At 55.7% G+C, this 23677-nt stretch overlaps 2 protein-coding genes across 2 annotated transcripts; both read left to right on the top strand.

The window, feature by feature from the left end:
- Window positions 1-352: 352 nt before the first annotated feature.
- PTPRH (protein tyrosine phosphatase receptor type H) lies at window positions 353-16612 on the top strand. Its single transcript, XM_087871038.1, has 17 exons — window positions 353-427; window positions 1180-1213; window positions 1417-1683; window positions 2848-3114; window positions 4007-4276; window positions 4959-5258; window positions 5606-5869; window positions 7653-7731; window positions 7847-7894; window positions 11993-12083; window positions 12473-12563; window positions 12780-12856; window positions 12936-13070; window positions 13401-13523; window positions 13734-13894; window positions 15543-15678; window positions 15767-16612. Exons 1-17 carry the CDS (start codon window positions 377-379, stop codon window positions 15875-15877), a joined length of 2505 nt encoding a protein of 834 aa, XP_087727164.1. The 5' UTR covers window positions 353-376; the 3' UTR covers window positions 15878-16612.
- Window positions 16613-17049: 437 nt separating this feature from the next.
- Window positions 17050-23677, top strand: SYT5 (synaptotagmin 5). Its single transcript, XM_045789463.2, has 9 exons — window positions 17050-17135; window positions 18215-18338; window positions 18905-19077; window positions 20681-20800; window positions 20914-21081; window positions 21428-21595; window positions 21885-22002; window positions 22266-22399; window positions 23068-23677. The coding sequence occupies exons 2-9, from the start codon at window positions 18260-18262 to the stop codon at window positions 23266-23268; spliced, it is 1161 nt and encodes a 386-aa protein (XP_045645419.1). The 5' UTR covers window positions 17050-17135; window positions 18215-18259; the 3' UTR covers window positions 23269-23677.

Below are 23677 nucleotides of genomic sequence, written 5' to 3'. Positions count from 1 at the left end.
TGTAGCACGGGGGTTTAGACCCAGCCTGGTCCCCTTGAGACACAGAGCCGGAGGTGGTTCTCTCCCAGGGCCGCCTCCAGCTCTGACCATCCAGGACCCGCGCTGTGCATTCACGAAGCAGCAGGGAGCAGCCCCGTATCCAGGCAATTTGGGTGGGATAGTGTCAGATGCCCCAGGGGGAACAGGGGTGTCCAGAGGCCAGGACCGGAGCTGAGGCCTGGGGCGGGGCTGGGAGCCTCCACTTCCTCCTCCTCCCTTCCCGCCCTGGTCTGTGGCCTCACCACGCAGCTCAGAAAGGGGAAATTCTTGGGTTTAAAGTCCAGCGGGTGAAAGGTCGGGGCCCGGACACCTGAGTCCATCGGCAGTGACTGGAGATATGAAAAGGACCAGAGGGGGCCTCCGGGCCTGGGGGTGCCTGGCGCTGCTGGTGAGTGCTCCCAGATGGAGGCAGGGAGCTAGGGTCCTGAGGGAGTAGGGTCTGATGATCTCCTGGAGAAGGAAGCAAGCCTCTGGATTGTCAGCAAGACACACCTGGGCTCTCAGACCAGGCCATCCGCTGTGAGAGTGAGCTCTGGTTTCTGGCAAGACTCAGGTGTGCCCATGAAGATCCAGGGGGGCAGGTGCCCACTGCCTCAACCATCAGTCCAGGCCCTCAGCCCCTCCTCCCTCAGACCCAGGAGTCCTGAACCCCAGCCCCTCCTCCCTCAGACCCAGTAGTCCAGGCCCCAGCCCCCTCCTCCCTCAGACCAGGTGTCTGGCTCCTGGTTCCCAACCTTGATATCTTCCCGAAATTCCACTCTGTTGATTGCTCTCCTGCCAGGAGTATTCCAAGGTGGAATTTTTCAGGAAGTGTAACCATTAGGTATATGTCCTGACCTTATGGGTAGAGCTGACCCCAGCTCCTGGATCCCTGGAGTCCTGCCCCTGCCACACTCCCTTCCTACCCTCCAACACATACACACCCGGAAAAGACAGAGGACACTGGGGTGACCTTTGTTAGAGCCAAGTCTAGGGAAGGAGACAACTTACTGTGTCCCTCCTCTCCCTCTAGCCCAGAGATGCTCAGGGTGGGGGCAGAAGACAGGAGGGTCACTGACTAGGCCCTCCCAGCCCCACAGTCTCCCCAGGTCAAGGGAGATGAGGCTCAGAATCTGACTCTCCTCTCTGGGTTCTCCCCAGGGCCTGTGCATCTGGACAGGAGCCCGGGCGGCTGGTGAGTGACCCCTGCTAAGTCTATCCCCTACATGGAGGAGAGAGCTCCGGTGTGGGGGGTGGTCTCATGGAGGGCAGGGTGATCCATGGCCCACGCTGATGGAAGTGGTCCTTCCTGGACTCGGGGCAAGAGCTGGGGGTAGTGGAAGGGCCAGTACTGACCTGCTCCCCTGCTCACACTGGGCCCTCCTTCCTGAATCTCAGTCCCCAACCCCGTGAGAAACCTGAGCGTGAAGGACCAGACCACCAGCTCCATCACCCTGAGCTGGACGGAGCCGGATGGCCCTGACCATCGGAACTACACCTACTGGGTCCAGTGGACTGGCACCGATGGCAAAGCCGAGAACAAAAGCACAACCAACACCAGTGTCCTGGTGGACGGACTGCAACCTGGCTCCTTGTACGAATTTGCTGTGTGGGTACAGATAAACGGAACCAGCAGCTCCAAGGAGACTTGCAACGCCACCACAGGTGAGAGGCAGCGACTGCTCCTGTTCTTTCCCTTTATTTTATGAGACTCGACAGAACAGCGGAGCGGACTCTCTAGCCCACAATCTCCCTGGGTCACGTTGAGCAGGGATGAAGAAAGAACATCACAGGTTCTGAGTTGGGGTCAGTCAGGGTCTAGGACCCTCTAGAACACAGACCGCAAGATGAGGGGGTGTCTCTCCTTAGCAGCCAGGGCTGTGTAGGGAGCAAGGGCATGTTGCCTCAGCCCTGGGGGGATTGGGTGTGTGGAATGTGGACACTCCGACCCCCTGAGTCTTCTCCTAGTCCCCAGATGTGTCACAGTCTTGAGGATGGAGCTCAGACCATCAGCCCCCTCACCCTGATGTAAACAGCTACTGTGTTCCGGAGCTCCACAGCCCAATATGGTAGCCCTGACCCCCGTCATGTGTCATGTGTGGCTATTTAAACTTAAGTTCCCGGGACACCTGGGTGGCTCAGTTGGTTAGTAGTCTGACTCTTAATTTCGGCTCAAGTCATGATCTCAGTGTTGTGAAATGGAGCCCTGCATCGAGCTTCACGAGATTCTCTCTCTGCCCTTCCCCCTCCGCTTACACATGCTCTCACCCTAAAATAAAATAAAATAAAATAAAATAAAATAAAATAAAATAAAATAGAATAGAATAGAATAGAATAAAATAAAATAAAATAAAATAAAAATTAAGTTCCGTAAAATTGAAAATTCAGTTCCCCATTTCGTGTGCTCAGAAGCTGTGGTAAGGGAGTCCCAGTTCCCCCTCAGTATCCCACTGAGTAGAGCCTGTTATATTGGATCCTGGGAGAGCATTTCCATCTTTGCAGAAATTGTATTGGAAAGCACTGCTCTAGACCCTTGCTACTCGAAATATGGTCCATGGGTGGGCAGCACCAGCGTGTGCCCAGAACTGACTGGAAATGCAGAATCCGTGTCATCTCAGACCGACTCAATGGAAACCCGAATCTTAACAAGATCCCCAGTGTTATGTGAGGGTACTGAAGTTTGAGAAGTGCTGGTCTAGACCACATACCTTGCATCTCCTGGGACCAGGCATTGAGGCAGCAGTGGGGATTTTGAGGGCAAAAATGTGCACTGACTGTCCCCCGATCCGCTCTCTTGCTGACATGGGACACCTTTCCCTAATTTCTCAGCCCCCAATCCCATCACGAAGCTGAAGGTAGCAAATCAGACCACCAGCTCCATCACCCTGAGCTGGACGGAGCCGGATGGCCCTGACCATCGGAACTACACCTACTGGGTCCAGTGGACTGGCGCCGATGGCAAAGCCGAGAACAAAAGCACAACCAGCACCAGTGTCCTGGTGGACGGACTGCAACCTGGCTCCTTGTACGAATTTGCCGTGTGGGTACAGATAAACGGAACCAGCAGCTCCAAGGAGACTTGCAACGCCACCACAGGTGAGAGGCAGCGGCTGCTCCTGTTCTTTCTCTTTATTTTATGAGACTCGACAGAACAGCGGAGCGGACTCTCTAGCCCACAATCTCCCTGGGTCACGTTGAGCAGGGATGAAGAAAGAACATCACAGGTTCTGAGTTGGGGTCAGTCAGGGTCTAGGACCCTCTAGAACACAGACCGCAAGATGAGGGGGGTGTCTCTCCTTAGCAGCCAGGGCTGTGTAGGGAGCAAGGGCATGTTGCCTCAGCCCTGGGGGGATTGGGTGTGTGGAATGTGGACACTCTGACCCCCTGAGTCTTCTAGTCCCCAGATGTGTCACAGTCTTGAGGATGGAGCTCAGACCATCAGCCCCATCACCCTGATCTGGGAGGTGCCCCTGGGCCCTGGCCTTCAGGTCTACACGGATAGGGTCCAGTGGACTGGAGAGGGAGACGGAATTGAGACCCGACACTCAGCCAACTTTAGTTTCAGTGAACCCAGAACTGGGACCTTGTACAAAGTCTCTGTGTGGGCATAAAGGAATGAAGTACCTGGCTCCAGACAGAACCTCAGCAGCTCCACAGATGACAAGCATCAGTGCCTACTCTCTGTTTTGGTGAGAGGTTAAGAACTGGCCAACATGGCACCTCCGCTGGGTTCTGGGATCCAGCCATCATCTCTATGACCTCACTGAGCCAGACCCAAACCCTGAGTCGGCAGGAGAGTTGTGGCCATTCCTGGGGACAGGCCTGTCCAGAGGTCTGCTGCTGAGCCTGAGGGCTACAGGTGTCCAGGCCTCTCTAGGTCCCATCTCAAGGAAGTGTTCCTTAACAAGCTTGTCTGCACAGGGAGGCTGTTTTCTGGATTCTTGTGGACCAGGGATTGGAAACTCTGACTCTCTGCTCTTTCTGCCAGTTCCTAATGCAGTGACAAGTCTTGGGATGCAGGACCAGACCAACAACTCCATCACCTTAAACTGGACAGCTCCCCTGGGCCCAGATCATCCTCCCTACACCTACTGGGTCTCATGCGCCAAGGAGGGGATTATTGCCATTAAAACCCAGGACACTCCAGATACCTGGATCACACTGAAGGATCTGGAAGCTGGGACCTTGTACACCTTCACCGTCTGGGCAGAGAGGAATGGGGTCAACAGTGATAACAGGACACTCACTGAAGCCACTGGTGAGACTCAGGCTAGTTCTAGACAGACCGAGTACTATGGAGATGGGAAAAGGAAAGGATTGGGGAGACTTTGGTGACCCCATCTAGCCTCATTGGACCTTGAGCTTGTAGGTCTGCTTCTAGGAGGAGTCTGTCCTCAGCAGCCAGGGTTTTCCAATTATGGGGAATGAAGAGAGCCCCTGACCGCCCAGCACCATCCCTCAGGAACCAAAAAAGCTAGAAGACTGAAGTGCACACCTCGTCCCAGTGTATTTGCTGAACCCAAAGGGACCCGCCTCTCAGCCTATACATGGAGGCCCCAAGTGTGACAGGAACCAAAATTATGCCAGGAACTAGGTTCACTGTGGGTGGATGGAACCTGGAACTCTTTAGTCTTTGGCCACTTGGGCTAAGATGACTAAGGTCAACAGCTCCGTCTAGAAAGAAGGGTCCAGAAGTAAGGAGGGACCCTGCCTCAAGCTGCTCATGTGGGAGACAGTGCAGAGAAAAGTGATGGGTGGGACCCAGGGCTATAGACTCAAGACAGAGAGGCCCCAGGCGATCCTGGTCCCCACCTGGCCTCTTTTCTGTGGTTCGAACTTCCTAGGAAGTGGACTCACCGAGCAATCAGGGGAGCTGAGCAGGCTCGGGATCGAGGGTCCTTGAGGATACACCCCTTTGAGCTTCTATCCTCACTTGTCAGCTCCCAACAGGGTCATGGATCTGCACAAGAAATCTCAGACCAACAACTCAATCACCCTGGGGTGGAACGCCCCCACAGGCGCCCACTCTCAGGCCTACACATACTGGGTCCAGTGCTCTCCTGGGGGACATCCCCAGGGAAAGCAAGACCCCCAAGGACATCAGGCCAACCGGACAGTCAGTACCAATGAGACTTGCTATGAGATGCAGACCCTGGAACCTGGCACTCTGTACAAGTTCAGCGTGTGGGCAGAGAGGAACAATGTGGCCAGTTCTGCACAGAGCCTCTTTGCATCCACAGGTGAGATGGACCCCCTTCTACCTGGTGGGGGCTTGGGTCAGACCTGGGGGCAGTGGGAGGTGAGTGGACTCCAAATCCCATCAGGCCATGGGGTCATGATTTCATAAACTGCAGTGACACAGAGCATCCAGGGACTCATGGGAATTGTGGTTTGAAGGGGAGGGTCTGTTGTGTGTCCATTAGGGGAGGACAGAGTATGAGAGATGAAGAGGGGTTTTGATTTTGGGAAGGAAAGGACGGGCTAGTTCTCAGAGAATTGGCACCACAGGTGGGAAGTAGGGGTGGGTGAGGGGATGGAAAGCCACCCTGTGTGGCTCCTACTGACCCCTCCTGTTCTGTCCCCCCAGTCCCGAGCCTGGTCACCATCACCTCCTGCATCAGCACCTCTGGGGGACATGGGGTCATCTTGACCTGGTCCTGCCCCCGAGGAGGCTACGAGGCCTTTGAGTTGCAGGTGGGTGGACAGGACTCCCAGAACACGTCCTCCTGCGGGATGGAGGTGAATGTGTCAGGTCTCTGGCCGGCCCATTCCTACCCAGCCACCGTCACGACCCTCTGGAATGGAATGAGGGCCAGGTCTGCCTCTGTGACCTGCCACACTGAGAACACAGGTGAGCAGAGCCCCACGGGGATGAAGCTACGGGGACCCCATCAGGCTCTGTTGGGAGGCCGTCTTACTTACCCAACGGGTCCTGTGCGTTTGTCTGTTTGCTTTGTTTTCTGCATTCTTTAAAACAGCTTTGTCGAGATGTAATGCACATATCGTACAATGCACCCACTTGAAGTGTAGAGCTAAGGGTTCCAGAGCATTCGCAGTACTATGCCACCCCATTACCTTCCCAGGAACATTTTCCTTACCCACCAAAAAAGGTTGCCTCCTTAAGCCATCACCCCCGAGTTTTCCCATGTCCCCACCAACCTGACCTAGGGAATCTCAAATTTACCTTCTGTTTCTATAGATTTGCCTGTTTTGGACATTTCCTAAAAAGACAATCAAACAACATGGGGTCTTCTGTGGCTGGCTTCTCTCACTCGGTATAATGTCTCTAAGGTCCGTCGACGTTGTAGCATGTGTCGGTGATCTCCTTTCTTTTCGCCAAACAATATTCCGTTGTATGGAGAGACCACATTTTGTTTGTCCGTCTGTCTGTGGATGGGTCTGTTGGGTGGTTTCCACGTTTTGGCTATTATGAGTAATGCTGCTATGAACATTTATGTACATGATTCTGTGCAGACACACATATTTATTTCTCTGGGGTATATACCCGGGAGTGGCACCGTGCACTCAGATGGGCAACTCTGTGTTTATCCTTTGGAGCGCTGCCAAACTTTTTTCCGATGTGGCTGCACCATTTTCTGCTCATCACTGGGGTATTTTGGAGAAGTTTGAGCCTCATACTTAGGAAATCTCTGATCATATACCTTGGCTGTGGTCATAGGCTTCACTGGGCCCCCTCAGTCACTTCCTGTGAATCAGGACCTCTTATAAGATTGGGTCTCTGATCTGGAGAGAGATTATGGTTTGGGGCAATGATAAATGAATTCTACTTCCACCTGGGCTTCTCTGGATCCTACTTTCCAGGCGGGTCTCTTGCTTAGCAAGCAAGGTCCCTGGGGGACCAGGTCCATGAGGGGAATGGCTTCCCCACCAGGCTGTGTCAGACCCTGCCAGAACCTGTTGGCGGGTCCTAGTCACCGAGACCATTGGGAAGCGACAGCTGATGGAGGTAGGCTGTGTGCTGGAGTCTACCCCAAGACCAGGTGTCTAAGGACAGATCCTGGGAGATCTGTGCTTGTTAGAACCTGGGACCCAGACCTGCAGCACCACCATTGCAGGGGAGCCCTTCTGCTAGCAAACGGGACCTTTGAGAAGACGAGCCTCCATTCTGGGGAGAGCCATCCATGCCATCCATGCCATCAATGCCAGATAGTGGCTTCCCAACCTTGGCACTATTGACTTTTGGGGACGGGTCATTCTTTGCTGTGGGGGCTGTTCTGTACATTGTAGGGTGTCCAGCAGTACCCCTGGCCTCCACCTGCTGGATGCTAGGGCACCGCCACTCCAGTCGTGACAACCACAAATGTCTCCAGACATTGGTGATGTGTCCTGTGGGGCCAAAATCGTCCTCTCCAAGAACCATTAGTGTAGCCCATGGAGGGGCAGAGTCACTCTGGCAACCGGGCTACCTGAGCAAATGGTATCTTCGGACCAGGCTTCTAGGGAAGGCTGTGTGGGAGATGAGGCTCTATCCAGTGGCTTTCTCCTCTCCCTCTGTGCCCTCACATCTGTCCTGTAGGCCCTCTGGTCACATTCCAGGCAAGGACGGAGGTAGGAGAGACAGGTTGCCAGCGGATGAGGCCAGCACTAACAAGTCCTCATGCCTCCTCCCCCAGGGGTCATTGCGGGAGCCATTGTTGGCGTCATCCTGTTTCTCATCCTGGTGGGTCTGCTGATTTTCTTCCTGAAGAAGAGGTGGGACTCTGCATGGGGCTGACTGACTACCTGGAGAGGGGGCAGGGGGAGCGTAATTGTCCCTGGTTCCAGCCTGACTCCCCTCGGGCCTTCTGTTGCAATGTCTTTTTTCCAGGCACGAGAAGAGCCGGAGGGAACCAGCACCCAAGGGTCTGATCTTCAGGTAAGCAGAAGGTGTTGGGGAGCACCTGGAAGAACTGCTGTCAGGTCAAATCAAGGGGTGTTTGCTGCTCACTGGAGAGGTCAGAGTGCGGGCTCAGCGAACCCACCCACACAATGCCTTCTGCCCCAAGGATCACAAGCCTTCCATGCTCCCCACAACCTGGGCCAGTGGCTTCGGAGTCAGTCTTAGTTTCAGCTCTGGGACTTTATGCATCCAACAGCATATTCACTGAGCATCTATTATGTGTCAGGCACTGTTCTAGGTGCAGAGGACACAGTGAATTAAACAAAAATTTCTGCCCTCATGGAGCTTACATTCGAGTACAAGAAGCCCTTAATAAACAAGATCCTAGTGGTTGTGATGCTTACAATAGGCAATAGAGCAAGAGGTGGGACTAGAAAGTGTAGAAGAATATTTTAGATCGAGTGCTAAAATTAGAGAAAATTATAGACAGGTGTCCAGGAAAAGCCAGACTAAGATGATGACTAAGAGGAAGTCATTTGTGCAAATCCACGTGAACGTCTTGGGAAAGGGCATTCCAGGCAGAGGGACCAGCAAGTGCAAAGGTCCTGAGGCAGGTGCATACTTGCAGAGTTTCGAGAATGTTGGTATCTCTGAGACTAAAGCAGATTGGATGAAGGGCAGGAGATGAGGTCAGAGAGGTATCAGGTGGGACAAGGTCAGGCAGGACCTTGCAGATGCAAGTAAAGAGTTTGATTTTATGCTGATTTTGGGAGTTTTGGGAGGGTTTTGAATAGACTCAGTGACCCAATCTAACCTACTTAAGAAGCAAAGGCAAGAGTCAGAGAGAGAGGAAGTGGTATGTAATAATCCAAACAAGAGACAATTGTTTTGGACCAGGAAATGGTTAGAGGTTGTCGTATTCTGGATATGGTTTGGGTATTTAAACAACAGGTCTGGCGAAGGAATGGGCGTGTGGTTTGGGAGTCGGAGAGGGTGCAAGTGTGAGCCCAAGGAATTCAGCCTGAGCAGCAGGAAGATCAGAGTCACCATTGCTTGAGATGGAATTACTCTGGGGTCAGGTGTGGGGGAAAGTGTCAGCAGCTCACGGTGGACATGCGACATCCACGCAGAGACACTTCCGATGGGGCAGCTGGATGAGCCGTTGGAGGGCAGGTCTGTGCACATGTCTTCATTGCTCTGAGTGTTCTTTAGGTGGGGTCAGCAATCATCGAGTCTCTGTGTTAGAATGATCCCCCGGCATTGACAGAGGAGAGACGGGAAGTTGGGAGAACAGCTGTGATGGGCTGGCCAAAAAAGGAGGTGTAAGCTGAGGCAGGGGCTGTCAGAAGCAGATGCACGGGGTGTGGGGAAAGGTGATGTCCAGTTTCTCCTTTGCCATAGAAGCTGTTCTAGCCAGCGTGCCACCCCCGGTCAAGCTGACTTCTCCCCACCTTCCCCTGTGCCCACCTGCCCTCTGCGGCATCTGCGACAGATCATTAATCCATGCATTCGTTGGATTCCAAGCCTGGCTGGCCTTTGGTTGAGCACATGGCATCTGCAGCTTCCACATCTGTGTCCAGATGTCCTCCTGATAGTCCTCTGGGACACCAGGTGCAGGTTCCAGGAGGCAGGGGGCACATCGATCCAAAGGTCGGGAGAACGGGCAGGAGGAACTAGTGATGGGATTTGGGAATCAGGTGTAGAGCTCGAAGGAGAAGCCATGTTAGTGGACTAAATCTCGTAAGAAGTGTGTGTGCAATGAGAGGACAGGCTTGGAGACGGACTCTCAAGAATGTCACCTTGTCTTGTGGATGCAGGAAGAGGGGCCCCTGGAGGAGAAGGAGACCCAGCGGCCAGGGGCGTGGTGGTGGTGCCAGCAGGGGTGGGGGGTCCAGGAGGGAGGAAGGAGTGGTGGGTGGAGTTACATGCTGCTGAGACTCAGGCCAGGGACAGACTGAGAGCTGGCCCTTGGAATTGGAGAAAAGGAGGCAAACAAGATCGGGGGACTCTGGGAAAAGCAGTCCTTGCCCCGTGGAGTGGTGCTGCAGACACCAGGCCTTGGGGAAGGGCAGGAAAGCAGCAGAGAAAACCGGTCTGCATGAGAAGTTTGAACGTGCATGGGTGTTTGAACACATTGTGTTGCTGTTTAGGGGTGATAAAGCCAAACAGCAGAGAGACGACCGCCCCTGAAAACAGTTTATTATACTCACAGATCCCAAGAGAGGCGGACATAGTATGGCCCTCAGGGCTACACGGGGAAGCACCAGGCTCAGTCGGGAGGTAGGGGGGTGGGGAAAGTGCAGTTGAGAGCCGCAATTATGGTTTCTGTGGGGAGGAATGGACAACACCAGGCCAACAAGCTAGGTGGGAATCACTTTGGTGAGCTCTGGGGTGTAGGGGCTGCCCTTGGGGGCTGAGGGCAGGTGCGTAGTGGCCCAGAGCATGAGACCCCCATGGAGGAGATGCTGCGTGTGTGGGGGGGGGGGGTCACCCCGGCTCGAGGTGTGGGACACACTGCCCTCTAGCTGGGACCTCAAAAGTGGGTCGAGATAGCGTTCGTAAAGTTGTCTCACAAGCAGAGGATCGAGAACAGGTTGGAGCTGGAGCTGCATGAGTCAAAAGCCTTTTTTTCATATAGAAGAGAGATGATTAGCACGTTTACCAGCTAAAGGGAAAGAGGAGAGGGTGGAAATGCAGACTAGAAGGAAGGACTGATGCGGGAAAGGGTGGAGGGAATTGGAGCCCGGGAGAAGCGGAGTGGCCTGAAATGGGAGAAGAAGCCCCGTTTTCCTTTTTATAATTAAAAAAACTGTAACTGTGGTCGAATACACGTAACATTTACCATCGTACCCATTTACAGGTGTCCAGTTCCGTGGCATTAAGCACATTCACGCTGTCGTGCAGCCGTCACTCCCGTCCGTCCACAGAACTTTCCATCTTGCAGAACTGAAACTCTGTCCCCACGAACGCCCTCCCCATCCCCCTTCCCCAGACCCTGGCTCCACCGTCTACTTTCTGTCTCTAAATCTGTCTGCCCTAGGGACCTCATCGAAGTGACTCATCAGTATTTGTCCTTCTGTGACTGGCTTATCTCACTCAGCATAACGTTCTCCAGGTTCATCCATGCTGTAGTCTGGGAAGGAATATTCTTCCTTTTTTTTTTTTAAAGATTTTTTTTTTTTTAATTTGAGAGAGAGTGCAAGAGCACAAGCAGGGGGAGCTGCAGAGGGAGAGGGAGAAGCCGACTCCCTGTTGAGCAGGAAGCCCGACGTGGGGCTCGATCCCAGCACTCCGGGATCATGACCTGAGCTGAAGGCAGATGTTAACCGACTGAGCCACCCAGGCGTCCCCAGAATGTCCTTCCTTTTTAAGTCAGGATAATATTCCATTGCACAGACCACCTTTTGTTCATCCGTGTTCCACCGATGAATGCAGTGACAAGTGAGTGAGCGGTGGATGAAGGGTAGTGGACTCTGGGCTGTTTCCACCTTTGCTCTTTGAATAATGCTGTTACGAACATGGGTGCACACTTGTCTCTTCGAGACCCGGCTTTCAGCTCAGGAGTGGAACGGGTAAATCAGCAATGCCGTTTTGATCCAGCACATTCATTTCTGAGTATTTATGTGCAGGAAATGAGATCGCTATCTTGGCGAGGCATGTGCGCCCCACGTCCACTGCCGTGTTATGGATGGTGGCCAAGATTCGGAGACACCGAAGTGGCCACGGATGGTGAATGCATAAGGAGAATGTGGTGTATCTGTGATGGAGTATTATGCAGCCTTAAAAAAGAAGGAAATCCTGACATTGGTGACATGGTGTGCAGATCCTGAGGACGTGATACGGGGTGAGATAAGTCAGAGAAAGAGAAATACTGCATGACATCACTTGTATTTGAAGTTTAAAAAAACCAGCTGAGTTCATAGAAACTGAGACCAGATGGTGGCTGCCAGAGGCAGAGGGAGGAGGGCTGATGAATTGGGTGAAGGGGGTCAGAAGGTGCAAACTTCCAGTTACAAGATGAATAGGTCCTGGGGACGCTAAGAAACACATAACAACAACCAGGGGAGGACAGGCTTTTCTCTCATCCCAAGAGCACAGGACCGGAGGAAGTTAAATTCTGCCCCTTTCCCACAGCTTCATGGAGGACATCCGGGCAGAAGACTTTGCTGACCATGTCATGAAAAAGGAGAAGGATGGCAACCGTGGCTTCGAGGAGGAGTACGAGGTGGGTGGGAAGCGAGGGGGTGGAGCTGCGCGGCACATGCCCCGGGACCTCGCCCACCTTTTGGAATTAAAGGAGAGCAGGGCCACCTGTTTTGTTTGCTTATGCAAACAAGAGTCTTTTTTTGGCTCCTTGAAATCTTATGGGCCAGTGCTGAAGAAACACCTTGGTTTTCCCCTGGCGCCTCTTCTCTTTCCGACCTCTCTAGCCCGCACTGTCCCGCAAATCCTCCCAAGTGACCTGTGGGGATGGTGGTACACCGGCTTTATTTTTGTGGGGGCCACAGAATTCCAGGGCGTGGGGGTGAGTGGAGTGGTGCTGAACGGGGTACCCCTGGGGGAAGGTGGAGAAATTCCAATGCCTGTGCCTCTCCCCTCTGCCTGTGCCCCCAGCAACTGGCTCTGGAGAGCCACAGCCAGTCTCAAACGGTGGCCTCGGCTCCTGAAAACAGCGCCAAGAACCGTTACAGTAACGTGCTGCCCTGTGAGTCTTAGGCCCCTGTTGACTTCCTCCCCAGCCGTGACTTTGTCAACACCCCATCCCCCGTCCCCATCCCGTAAGAGACACAAAGCCCTTGCCCCCCAGAGGTGGGCACCCCGGCCCCTCTTGGAGCTCCCAGGCCTTCCACGTGACTTCTGTCCCTGGGTCTCACACCCCCGGCCCCCGCTCTGCTTCACTGATGCTGGCCTCTTCCCCCAGATGACTGGTCCCGTGTGGCCCTGAAGCCCCCCCAGGAGGAGCCAGGCTCTGACTACATCAACGCCAGTTTCATGCCTGTAAGGTTGCGGTTGGGAGCCAGGAGGGTGCTGAGTGATGCTGAGAAGGGAAGGACTGGAGCCTGTTTCCCTCCACCAGGGCCTCGAGAACCCCCAGGAGTTCATTGCAGCCCAGGGCCCCCTGCCCCAGACGGTGGGTGACTTCTGGCGCTTGGTGTGGGAGCAGCAGAGCCGCACCCTGGTCATGCTGACCAACTGTGTGGAATCCGGCCTGGTGAGAGCCCTGCAGGGTCTCGGCATTGACCCCTGAGTTCCAACCCACGACCCTGCCCTGGACCCGGATCCCACTGTCGCCCTGACTCAGACCTTGCTGATTCCCTCCCACAGGACCACAGCCTCCTCCAGTCGCCCCAGCATATCCATTGGTCCATATAACCCAGTGACCTGGGGAAGGAGGGGTCCTCCTGGCTGGGATGAATGTAACCTGGCTGGCCTGGGGTCTTGCCTCCTCAGCAGGCACTGAATGCAAGCCCCACAGCGTAGAAGGGCACCGGGAGGGGTTGTGTGGGGCCTCCTGTTCTCTGACCTCCCGGTTTGCCCCCAGGTAAAGTGTGAGCATTACTGGCCTCTCGACGCCAAGACCTGCACACATGGGCACCTACAAGTGACGCTGAAGGGTGAGGAGGTGCTGGAGAACTGGACAGTCCGAGACCTGATGCTCCAGCACGTGAGTCCGTGGTACTCGGCCAGCCCCATCCTGACCATCATCTCCTCCCCTGGATTCTGTGCCTCAGAACCCCTCCCGAATCCGAGCCCTCTGTCACTCTCCCAGGGGACCACAGTGTGCCCAGGGATGCCCTCCACCAGTCAGATACCAGCCCCCCCCCACCAACCCAGGCACCCTGAGCTCTCCCTCCCCAACCCACCCCCCGTCTAGATGCAAGAGCAGAACACACTATCCGTGCGTCAGTTCCATTATGTGACCTGGCCAGACCATGGCGTCCCCCGCTCCCCAGACCCCATGCTGGCCTTCCAGAAGATGCTGCGGCAGTGGCTGGACGAGAACGTGGAGGGAGGCCCCCCCATTGTGCACTGCAGGTGAGGGCACTGCCCCTGAGGGACTCAGGAACCTGGGTTAGTGGGTCCTTGGGCATCTCTAGAGGAGATGGAAGAAAGGAGGAGGGGGTAGAGGATGTGGAGGCAGAAGGCAAAGGGGCAGCGAGGCTGAGGGCCATGAGGATGGGGTGACAAGATGGGAAAGCCTGTTCGAAAGGTCAAGGAGGGGAATGCGGAGGTGGGGAGAAGGGAGGGAGGGGTGAAGGGCAGGAGGGCCAAGCAGCATTTGAAACACCTCCAGCGTGCCAGGGACCTCACCCTGTCCACCCTGTCCACCATTCCCCTGATATTGATCCTGACGCCTCTGGAGATGAGGTTCCCGGGGGAATCAAGGGGCCTGCTCCAGAGGGGCGGACAGCCTCTGAAATGGGGCTCTGGCTGCAGGGACAGCCTCGCAACCTCATGACCAAAAGGGTTTCCTCCCCGCTGCAGAGCTGGGGAAACCCAGTCAGAAAGCTGAAGTCTTGGGTTCAAGGCTGCTAGGAAGTGGCCATACTGATGCCCATGGTGGCACTCTTTTTTTTTTTTTTTTAAAGATTTTATTTATTTATTCAACAGAGATAGAGACAGCCAGAGAGAGAGAGGGAACACAGTCAGGGGGAGTGGGAGAGGAAGAAGCAGGCTCATAGCAGAGGAGCCTGATGTGGGGCTCGATTCCAGAACGCCGGGATCACGCCCTGAGCCGAAGGCAGACGCTTAACCGCTGTGCCACCCAGGCGCCCCCCATGGTGGCACTCTTAAGCTCTGTGCTGAAGTGTGTCCGAACACCTGCCCTGTCCCCAGATAGCGCCCCCTGGAGGTGTCCCCAGCAGGGGGTCATCCCTCCCGCCCAAGCACAGAAGGGACTTGTGCAGAGTGGTTAAGATGGTTAACTTGAACCTTAAGAAGGAATGAAATACTGATTCATTCGACGATGTGGAGGAACTTTGAAAGCATGATGCTGAGTGAAAGAAGCTAGACGCAAAAGGTCCCACATAGTATGATCCCATTTGCAGGAGATGTCCAGGATAGGAAAATCCACAGAGCCAGAAAACAGCTCGATGGTCACCAGGGGCTGGGGACAGGGGAGCAGGGGGAGCAACTGCTTAATGGGTACAAGGTCTCCTGGGAAGTTAGAAGTGTCTGGGAACTAATTAGACCAGCTGTCACACAACATTGTGAATGTCCTAAAGGCCACTGAATTGTTTTCTTTAAAATGGTTAGCTTGATGTTTAAACTTTTTTTTTTTTTTTTGGAAAGATGACCTTAGGAGTTCCTTTTCTCGAGTGTGAACTCCAGCTCTGTGGTTTATTGTCCTAGTGACCCAGGACAGACAAGTGACCTCATGTCACTCAGCCTCCATTTCCCTGTCTGTAAAGTGGGTGTGCTGGCAGCTCCAACTTCTCAAGGCTGGGGCAAGTGAAAAGGGCATGTCAGGCACTTGAGGCAGAGCCTAGCAGACAGAAGGAACTCCATGCATAGTCACACGCAGTGGCTTTTTACTCCATTAAATAGCCCCCACTTATGCTGTATCCCCCAGAATGCTATCTTGCCGAACAATGTCCGCATCCTGGGTGCTCCAAACACAGATCCCTCCAATCAGGCAAGACTCCCCCTTCCTGTAGCCCAACCCCTTCTTGTTCCTGTCTAGTGCTGGCGTGGGCCGCACGGGCACCCTCATTGCCTTGGACGTCCTGCTGAGGCAGCTGGAACGGGATCGATGTGTGGGGCCCTTCAGCTATGTGCGGAAGATGAGGGAAAGCCGGCCTCTGATGGTGCAGACTGAGGTGATGGGGCTCCTGAGGGCACAGGGCGGGGGGCTCTGGGAGGGGGAAGAGGCCAGGGCTCACCCCCTACCCTGTACCCCCCCCCCAGGCCCAGTATGTGTTCCTGCACCAGTGCATTCTGCAATTTCTCCAGCAGTCAGGCCAAGCCCCCACAGACAATGGGGCTGCATTTGAGAACCCGCTGTATGAGAATGTCTGAGCCTCGGGAGGGCTGAGACCCCAGCCCAGCTAGACTTGAACTCTGGATCCCCACTTCAGCCCAGATTCCTGGAGCCCTGGGACAGCAGAGGGCTAGGGTCCCAGACTCCAGGGTCTTGCAGGGGTAGAAGAGGCCTGGCAGCCTAAACCGTTTCCCTGGAGCAGAGGGCAGGTGGGTTCAGGTATCCTAGACTCCTGGTTCTTCTGAGGAGGGAGGGATGGGAGCTAGGATTTCCTCGCTCTTTGAGGGAGGAGGTGGCTGGGGACCCAGGCTGCAGGATTTTAGAGAAAGAAGCTGGATCCTGAGGAAGGAAGAAATTAGAGTCTGGAATTCTAGCTACCCCAGGAACAAGGGCAGGGAGGATCTATGCCATGTTTTACTCTAGAAACCAAATCAGTCTCCTAGGATCTGAGATTTCCCTGCACCCCACTGCTTGTACATATCTTTTTCTTCTATCCCATAATTTATTAAATCACTATTCTCCCCAGAGACTCTTGGTATAGTGGATTTCTGGGTCTGGAAATAATACTGGGGTGAGAGTGGGGCTAGATTCCTGATGTTCAGGCACTGAGGTAAATGTCCTGGGAGCGAAGATAGAGGGACCCACAATTTTGCACCCGAAAAAAATGTGTTTGGATAGTTGAGTCTCTCAGAGAGGGTTGGAAGTCCACACTTATGTCCAGGGTCTGGGCAGTGTGGACACTGTTTGCTGAAGCTAGGAGCATAGGGGCTTGCTTCCTGAGCCTGCTGTTGGGGGAACTTAGAGGGTGGGGTGATGTCTGGGGCGGATTCACTGGAGACTTTCAGGCTGAGTCTTGTGTCTGGATATCTGACTACTTGGGTCTCCAGAGAGAGGCTCCGGGGTCCTCGGATCAGGTATCCTGGCGGCGGTGGGGGTGGGGAGAGGGGGCCTGGATGCCAGACAGCGGGACCAGAAAGCAAAAAATCCTCGGGGACCAGGATAAATATCCGTGGGCACCCTAGTGGTTCCTGGTTGGGGGCGGGACGAGGGGCGGGACGGGGCTCTCCCTGTACCCGGGACCTAACACGCACGCGCACTCACACACACACACACACACACACACACACACACACACACACACACTCCCCGGCCGGCTCCGCTCAGCCGCGCCCCCGCCCCAGCGATCTCGGCAATCAGCACCCAGGACAGCGCCACCCGCCAGGGTGCGGGGGCGGGGTCCGGGCGGGGCCGGCGCCTGGGTGTCTCCTGCGAGGGTCCTGTCCAGCCGCCCAGCAGGTAAGAACCTCTGGGACGCCCTCCCTAAACGCCCTCCTCATCTCCATCCCAAGAGAGACGGGGCGTGTGTGTGGGGGGCGGGGGGTACTAGGGAGGGACCGACATAGGGAGTGGGACGACTGGAGCCTGAAATGGGGAGATTGGGATTTAGAGACAGGTGTGGAGACAAAGAGCAGAGGGGCGGGAGGAGCAGGCAGGGGGCAAGACTGGGAGACCCTTGAGTCACAGACCAGACCACAAGCCGAGAGCCAGGAAGACAGAGACAGGGGCGCGGCGAGAGGCCGGGCGGGGGTGGGGGGAATGGACAGAAATCGCGAGTGGAGAGAGAGGTGTGGAGGCCGAGGCGGTCACGAGGACAGGTGTGAAGACAGAGCTCGGGATGCGCGGGAGAGACAGCAGGCCGGGAAGGATGTGCGCCACCCCCATACTCCCCCCCCCATCCCCACCCCGGGCAGTGGCAGCAGGGAGACCTCGGCGAGAGCGGGGAGGGCGGGGAGCCCGAGTCTCTGCCCGCAGGGCCAGATGTGCAGGGAGTAGCCAGCCGAGGGCGCGTGGACCGACGGGCGAGGCTGCCCTCTCCCCACGCTCGCTCTGCGTGGGGCCGGGGCTGGGGTCCTGACCCCGCGAGGAGCGAGCCCGCCACGCCTGGACTCTGCATCTGTACGTCAGCCCCGCCCGTTGTCTTGGCAACAGCCCGTTGCCAGGGCAACCATCTTAGCTCCCGCCCCGCCCTAACCAGCCACCCGTTGCTCGGGGCAACCCAGGGCCCTGGTTCCCACGCCCGCCTTCGCCCACTTCCGGTTCACGCCCGTGGGGACGAGCACGGAAGGGGTAGAAGTCGGCGGGATTCCTGGGGGGCCTTGGAGGGCGGGGGCGTCCCTGTGGGATGGAACTAGGTCCTGGAGCCCACCCCCGGCGCCCGCCCTCCGTCGCGGGGAGGCTGACACTACAACCCCCAGTATGCCTCGCGGCTCCTGGCTGATTCTTGTGCGGCCGGTCGCCCAGGGTGCCGATGGGAATTGGAGTTCTTCGTTGTTCGGAGGCTTCAGTGAATGCACGGGGTGGGCGTGGGGGGCTAGGGCTCTTGGGTGTCTCCACAGAAAGGACCGTAAGACCCCGCCAACATGTTCTCGGAGCCCCCAACCCCAGGGACTCCAGCGCCCGACACGCCTCCTGACTCGAGTCGCATCGGCCAAGGCCCTGGTGAGCGAGCCTCGGGGCCAGAGCGGAGGGAAAGCCCGGCTGGGATTCTCAGGGGCGGGATTCGGACGGGTGTATTCGGCGGGCGGGCGGGAAAATCCGGGTGGCTTTGCAGTCGGAATCCTGGGCTTGACTCTTAAGTGAAATGGAAAAGGAACAGGTTTGCAAGAAAATCGAGAACCAGATCAAAGAGTGTGGAATGGAATGGGATCTAGGACTGTGAGTTGGAAGGGAAGTTCCACCTCTGCCTTCTTTTAAAGATAGGGAAACTGAGGCCGGGGGAGGGGCATGGCTTCCAGACGGGTCAGGGGTTGAGCAGAAGTTAGAATGGGGGTGGAAGGGGCGGTGGAATTAACAGGCAAGACAATCTGGAAGGTGTCCGGCTAGAATAGGGCATCAGATCGCTTTATAGGTGAGCGCAGTTGGAAGGAAAACACGGCAATAAAACGGAATGGAAATGGCGGGAGGGAAAACAAGGCCAGAATTCCAGCTTCCACGTGTAATTAGGACTGAATCAACCAGCTGGCTTCCTAGGGCCTCAATGAGTGTTGTCTCCATGCCCTCTGCAGTACCCCCCTGGGCCCTGGCCGCAATCGTTCTGGTCTCAGGCCTCCTTGTCTTCGGCTGCTGTTTCTGTGTCTACCGGAAGCGTTGTCGGAGGCGGTTGGGCAAGAAGAGCCAGGCCCAAGCCCAGGTCCACCTTCAGGAAGTGAAGGAGCTGGGTCGGAGTTACATTGACAAGGTGCGGCCTGGCCCAGGCCCTCAGCCCTGCCCCGACCTGCACCCTTGGCCCAGCAGCCTCAGTCCCTGTTCTCTTCCCTCCTAGCCCACCTTATTGGCTCATCTCCTACGGGTGTTTAGCCCTGACCTGGACCCTAGGGATCTGGAGATGGGCCGAATCTAGTCCCTGTTCGTGAGAACCAGTCTGGTGGGGAAGTCAGACACTCACACAGACATTCACAAGACAGGGTGGCATGTGCCACATTAGGGGCAGCACAGAGCATATGGGGGCACCATCTGATAGCCTGGACAGTCCAAGCATGCTTCCCAGTAGAGGTATCTTCTGTGCTGAGACCCAAGGAACACACAGAGTTCGCCACAACTGAGAGAAGGACATTGTAGCTCGAGGGAAGAGTGTGTGCTGGGGCCTGGAATCCAGACTCTGAGGCATTTCACAATAGCTGGAGCACAGATGACAAATATACCGCACTCTAGAGTGGGTGGCTGAAGAGCTCAGTAGTACCCACGCCACGGGAGCAATTGGGAACCACAGAAGAGTCGTGCTCAGCAGAGGAATAGGGTTGCATGGGTGTTGGAATGAATCCTCTGGAACCCATGTGGAGGACAGATTTGGGGCAAGGAGTCCAGGGAGGAGGCTGGCATAGCAGCCCCCAAGAGAATGAAAGAAACATATGTTGGAAGAGGCCACTGGAGTGGAGAATGAAAGCTTACAGGTCTGAGTGCAGAGTGGAATGGTGTTCACCTGGGAGCCAGGAAGTTCTAGGTTTCCAACCCAGAGCAACCATTCCCCAGCTCTGTGACCTGGGGGAATTCACTATCCTTCTCTGAGCCTCAAGTGTGATGCCATTGGGGAGGCCGGTATTTCCCTTCCTCCCTAGTCGACAAACAGCTGTTGTAATGATCACCTATCAGGTGGAACCTTTAGGGTCCGGGTACCCAGCCACCATCCCTATCACTCAAGCCAGTGACGTCCAAAGACCACCTGCATGAGACTCACCTCGGGTTCTTGTGGAAACACAAATTCTGAGTCTTGCACCAGACTTACCAAGTCAGACTCTCTGAAATGAAGGCATTTGACCGCGTTTCTCAGGGGAATTCTGATTCACGTTGAATTTTGGAAATTAGTGGCTTAGGTTAAGGAGAACTCTTGTTCTAGCTTAGAATGGCCAATACAGGGTAAAGATACTATTCCTCCTCCGTGTTTTTCTGTGGCAAGATCACTAATCAACATGTCAGTTTGGACAACCACCCCATACATTCATGAGCATGTGAAATAAAATCTTCTGAATCCTTCTTGTAGGCAACAAGATGCTATCAGCACCTGTTTTCCTAGTCTAGGCATGACAACACCCTGCATGTGTGTCACAGGGTCTGTTCTCCCCCATAGCAGACATCATTAGTCAAACTTAGACTAAGTATTGCATCTGTATTACTATGACTAGTCCCTGCCTGTGGCAGACAACACTAGTCAAACTCTGACTCTGCTTAGCCTGTAAGTGCTCAGAGATAGCCTGAGGGATCAGTGAGTCTCCCTTTGCTTCTGGGCCTGGAGGATACCACTAACAGGGGAAAAGTTCACCTGTCCTTGCTGCTGGCTCCCTAAGGTACAGCCAGAAGTGGAGGAGCTGGAGCCAGCACCATCTGGGCCAGGGCCGCAGGTGGCCAAGAAGCATGAGCTAGGACGACTGCAGTACTCACTCGATTATGATTTCCAGAGTGGCCAGGTAGGTGTAGAGGGGGGAGGTGCTGTGGAGGGGAGGGTCCCAGGGTTCTAGCCCCTTTCTAGAGAAGGCTCCAAAAAGGAAGCTAGGACTAGAGTCCCCTTATCACCTTTTAGCTGCTGGTGGGCATCCTGCAAGCTGAGGGATTGGCAGCCTTGGACCTGGGTGGCTCCTCCGACCCCTATGTGCGGGTCTACCTCCTGCCGGACAAGCGGAGGCGGCATGAGACCAAGGTGCATCGGCAGACGCTGAACCCACACTTTGGGGAGAACTTTGCCTTCAAGGTGAGCTCCTGGCCTCTGTGCCCCAGGCTTGGCAACCTGTCCCCAGTCCCTGGAACACTGTGGGATGACCCGTTCAGCTTTTTTCTGGAGGCAGTCACAGCTCAGGTAGCAGCTACAGCTCTGGGGACTATCACACTGGACCCAGGATTGTCCCCATGGGGCACTGCTGACCCCTGGGCTGTTGCTTTGTCCCATTTGGGTTCCAGAGACTTCCGCAGAGCTGTTCCCTTGAACCCTTGCTGCCCAACTCACCGCCTTCTACTTGGATGTGCTATGCCCCACTTCCTGTCTCTCTGACTTCCTACTCCCCACCTTGTGCTCTCTTCTCTGTGGCCCCCTCATCTAGGTCCCCTACGTGGAGCTGGGGGGCAGGGTACTGGTCATGGCAGTGTACGACTTCGATCGCTTCTCCCGTAACGATGCCATTGGGGAGGTGCGAGTCCCCATGAGCTCTGTGGACTTGGGGCGGCCAGTGCTGGCCTGGCGGGAGCTGCAGGCTGCTCCGCGGGAGGAGGTGAGCACGCGTGGCCACGCCCCCGCGGATGGGCCCGCCCACTGCGAGCCTGGGCCAATCAGATCACAGGCTTCCTGGACCCTCGGGGCTCGGGCCATTCCACCTTGCGCAGAGTGCTAGTCCCAGGGGCTCTCCTGGTAGGTCACCATCTTCAGTCCTCCTTGGATTGTACCACTGTGGTCTTCACTGGACCATTCCATTCTAAGGCGGCGGGGGGAGGAAAGAAAGGTCCGAGAGGGGATGGATGTGAAGCAGGGGCTCTGGCGAGGGGACCCTTTCTGTCTTTTAGCAGGAGAAACTTGGTGACATCTGCTTCTCCCTCCGCTATGTTCCTACGGCCGGGAAGCTCACTGTCATCGTCCTGGAGGCTAAGAACCTGAAGAAGATGGATGTAGGGGGGCTCTCAGGTGTGTGGGAAGCAAGGGAATGGTGTAGGGGCGAGGGGTAGGCTCCGTAGCAAAGGTTCTGGCAGTTTCTGGGTCCTGAGAGTCCCTGGTGGAGACGGAGGTGCAGACTGCCAGGGAGGATATAGACTTGCTTTGGACACAGAGAGACCTGAGGGGTGCACAGGGTGTCTGTGTGCTGTTCCAAGGAAGATTCTCATGCATCCTCCTCAACGTGATCCCCTGCGCTCGGCGTCAGGAGCTGTAAGACCCCTTTCTCTGCCCAGATCCATATGTCAAGGTCCACCTGCTGCAAGGGGGCAAGAAGGTGCGTAAGAAGAAAACGACCATCAAGAAGAACACTCTGAACCCCTATTACAACGAGGCCTTCAGTTTCGAGGTGCCCTGTGACCAGGTGCAGGTGAGCTCAGACCTACCCGAAGCCCCTGTCAGAGCAGCCCTTCCCCCAGAGTCCCAGGCCCTTAAAAGCCCCCGTTGCTAGGGGAAGGGAGACTCCTTAGCAACGTTTAGAAGCCAGGTCCTGGGGGCCTGAGGTTGTGATTCCAAAGTCAGTTTCCTCTTATGAGGACCAGGGCGCCCAGCCCCTAAGCGAGACCAGGATGCCCCGCCCCCAAGGGAGACCAGGCCTCACCGCTCCGGCATTATGGGTACTAAGGAAAAGATTTCCCCACAGCTCTTCAGGAACAGGGCCTAGGCAGGATCTAGGCCTGGCTCCTCCACCCATTTCAGAGTCCTGAAGGTTGGCTCTCCCTTAGGACACTGTTCCCTAAGGCGACTCCTAACAACCCCTTACCAATGGGGTCCTGAGGGTTTATCTCCTTTGAAATCTGATGCAGAGGAAGAAAGAGTCCAGAGCATCCCTCTAAGAGAGGCTCTCCCCTCTCTCACCTCCCACCCCCTGCACTGTTGGAGTCCCCTGAGAGGCCTTAGCACAGGGTGCTAACAAGTCCCCCTAGACCTCTGGTTGCTAGGGAGAGGGTCTCCTTGGCAATGATACCCAAGCCCCTCCCCGCCATGCCTCCTTCACGAACTCTCCTGTCTCTTCCCCCCTGCCCTTCTTGTCTCTAGAAGGTACAGGTGGAGCTGACCGTGCTGGACTATGACAAGCTGGGCAAGAACGAGGCCATTGGGAGGGTGGCTGTAGGGGCTGCAGCTGGGGGAGCTGGCCTGCGGCACTGGGCAGACATGCTGGCCAACCCCCGGCGGCCCATTGCCCAGTGGCACTCACTGCGGCCGCCTGACCGAGTGAGGTCGCTGCCTGCACCCTGATCCCCACCTCAAGCCCCTTGCTAAGCCTGGACTCGGCCCCTGACCTCTGACTCCTGGCCAAAGCCACACCCAGGCCCACCTTTAAGCCTTCTCAGACCACTGACCACCCCCACCCCACCCCAACCTGATCCGTTCCTGCCTTCCCTGCCTTCCCTGCATTATACCCATCATGGTGACTTGCCAACTCTCCCACCAAGCACATACTCAGAAGCCCCAGGGACCCCTGGGGGAGGGGAGCAATCTGGCCTCCCCCAACCCCAGCCTCCCACTCTCTGCTTTGACAATCAGTGAGCCAGCCTTCACCCCCCTTCGCTCCCAGTGCCCCTCTTCCTGCACAGGATCACCCACTCCTGTCCCTAGTCGGATTCCTGCACCACTCCTGGGACCAAATAAATACTCAGCAACTTTG

This window comes from Ursus americanus, chromosome 21 (genome assembly GCF_024610735.1).
Source record: "Ursus americanus isolate L20-20 chromosome 21, mUrsAme1.1.p, whole genome shotgun sequence".
In the NCBI taxonomy this organism is placed as follows: Eukaryota; Metazoa; Chordata; class Mammalia; order Carnivora; family Ursidae; genus Ursus; species Ursus americanus.
The sequence above is the reverse complement of the archived record's forward strand: the minus strand, read 5'-3'. Positions and strand labels throughout refer to the sequence as shown.

What these genes read in the sequence shown, in the direction of transcription:
- PTPRH (XM_087871038.1), top strand. Translation starts at nt 377, where the DNA reads ATGAAAAGGACCAGAGGGGGCCTCCGGGCCTGGGGGTGCCTGGCGCTG. An exon ending in GCTTCGAGGAGGAGTACGAG is followed by an intron (nt 12,084 to 12,472) that starts GTGGGTGGGAAG and finishes CTGTGCCCCCAG; the next exon opens with CAACTGGCTCTGGAGAGCCA. An exon ending in GAGACCTGATGCTCCAGCAC is followed by an intron (nt 13,524 to 13,733) that starts GTGAGTCCGTGG and finishes CCCCCCGTCTAG; the next exon opens with ATGCAAGAGCAGAACACACT.
- SYT5 (XM_045789463.2), top strand. Translation starts at nt 18,260, where the DNA reads ATGTTCTCGGAGCCCCCAACCCCAGGGACTCCAGCGCCCGACACGCCT. An exon ending in AGGCTGCTCCGCGGGAGGAG is followed by an intron (nt 21,596 to 21,884) that starts GTGAGCACGCGT and finishes TCTGTCTTTTAG; the next exon opens with CAGGAGAAACTTGGTGACAT. An exon ending in TGCCCTGTGACCAGGTGCAG is followed by an intron (nt 22,400 to 23,067) that starts GTGAGCTCAGAC and finishes TCTTGTCTCTAG; the next exon opens with AAGGTACAGGTGGAGCTGAC.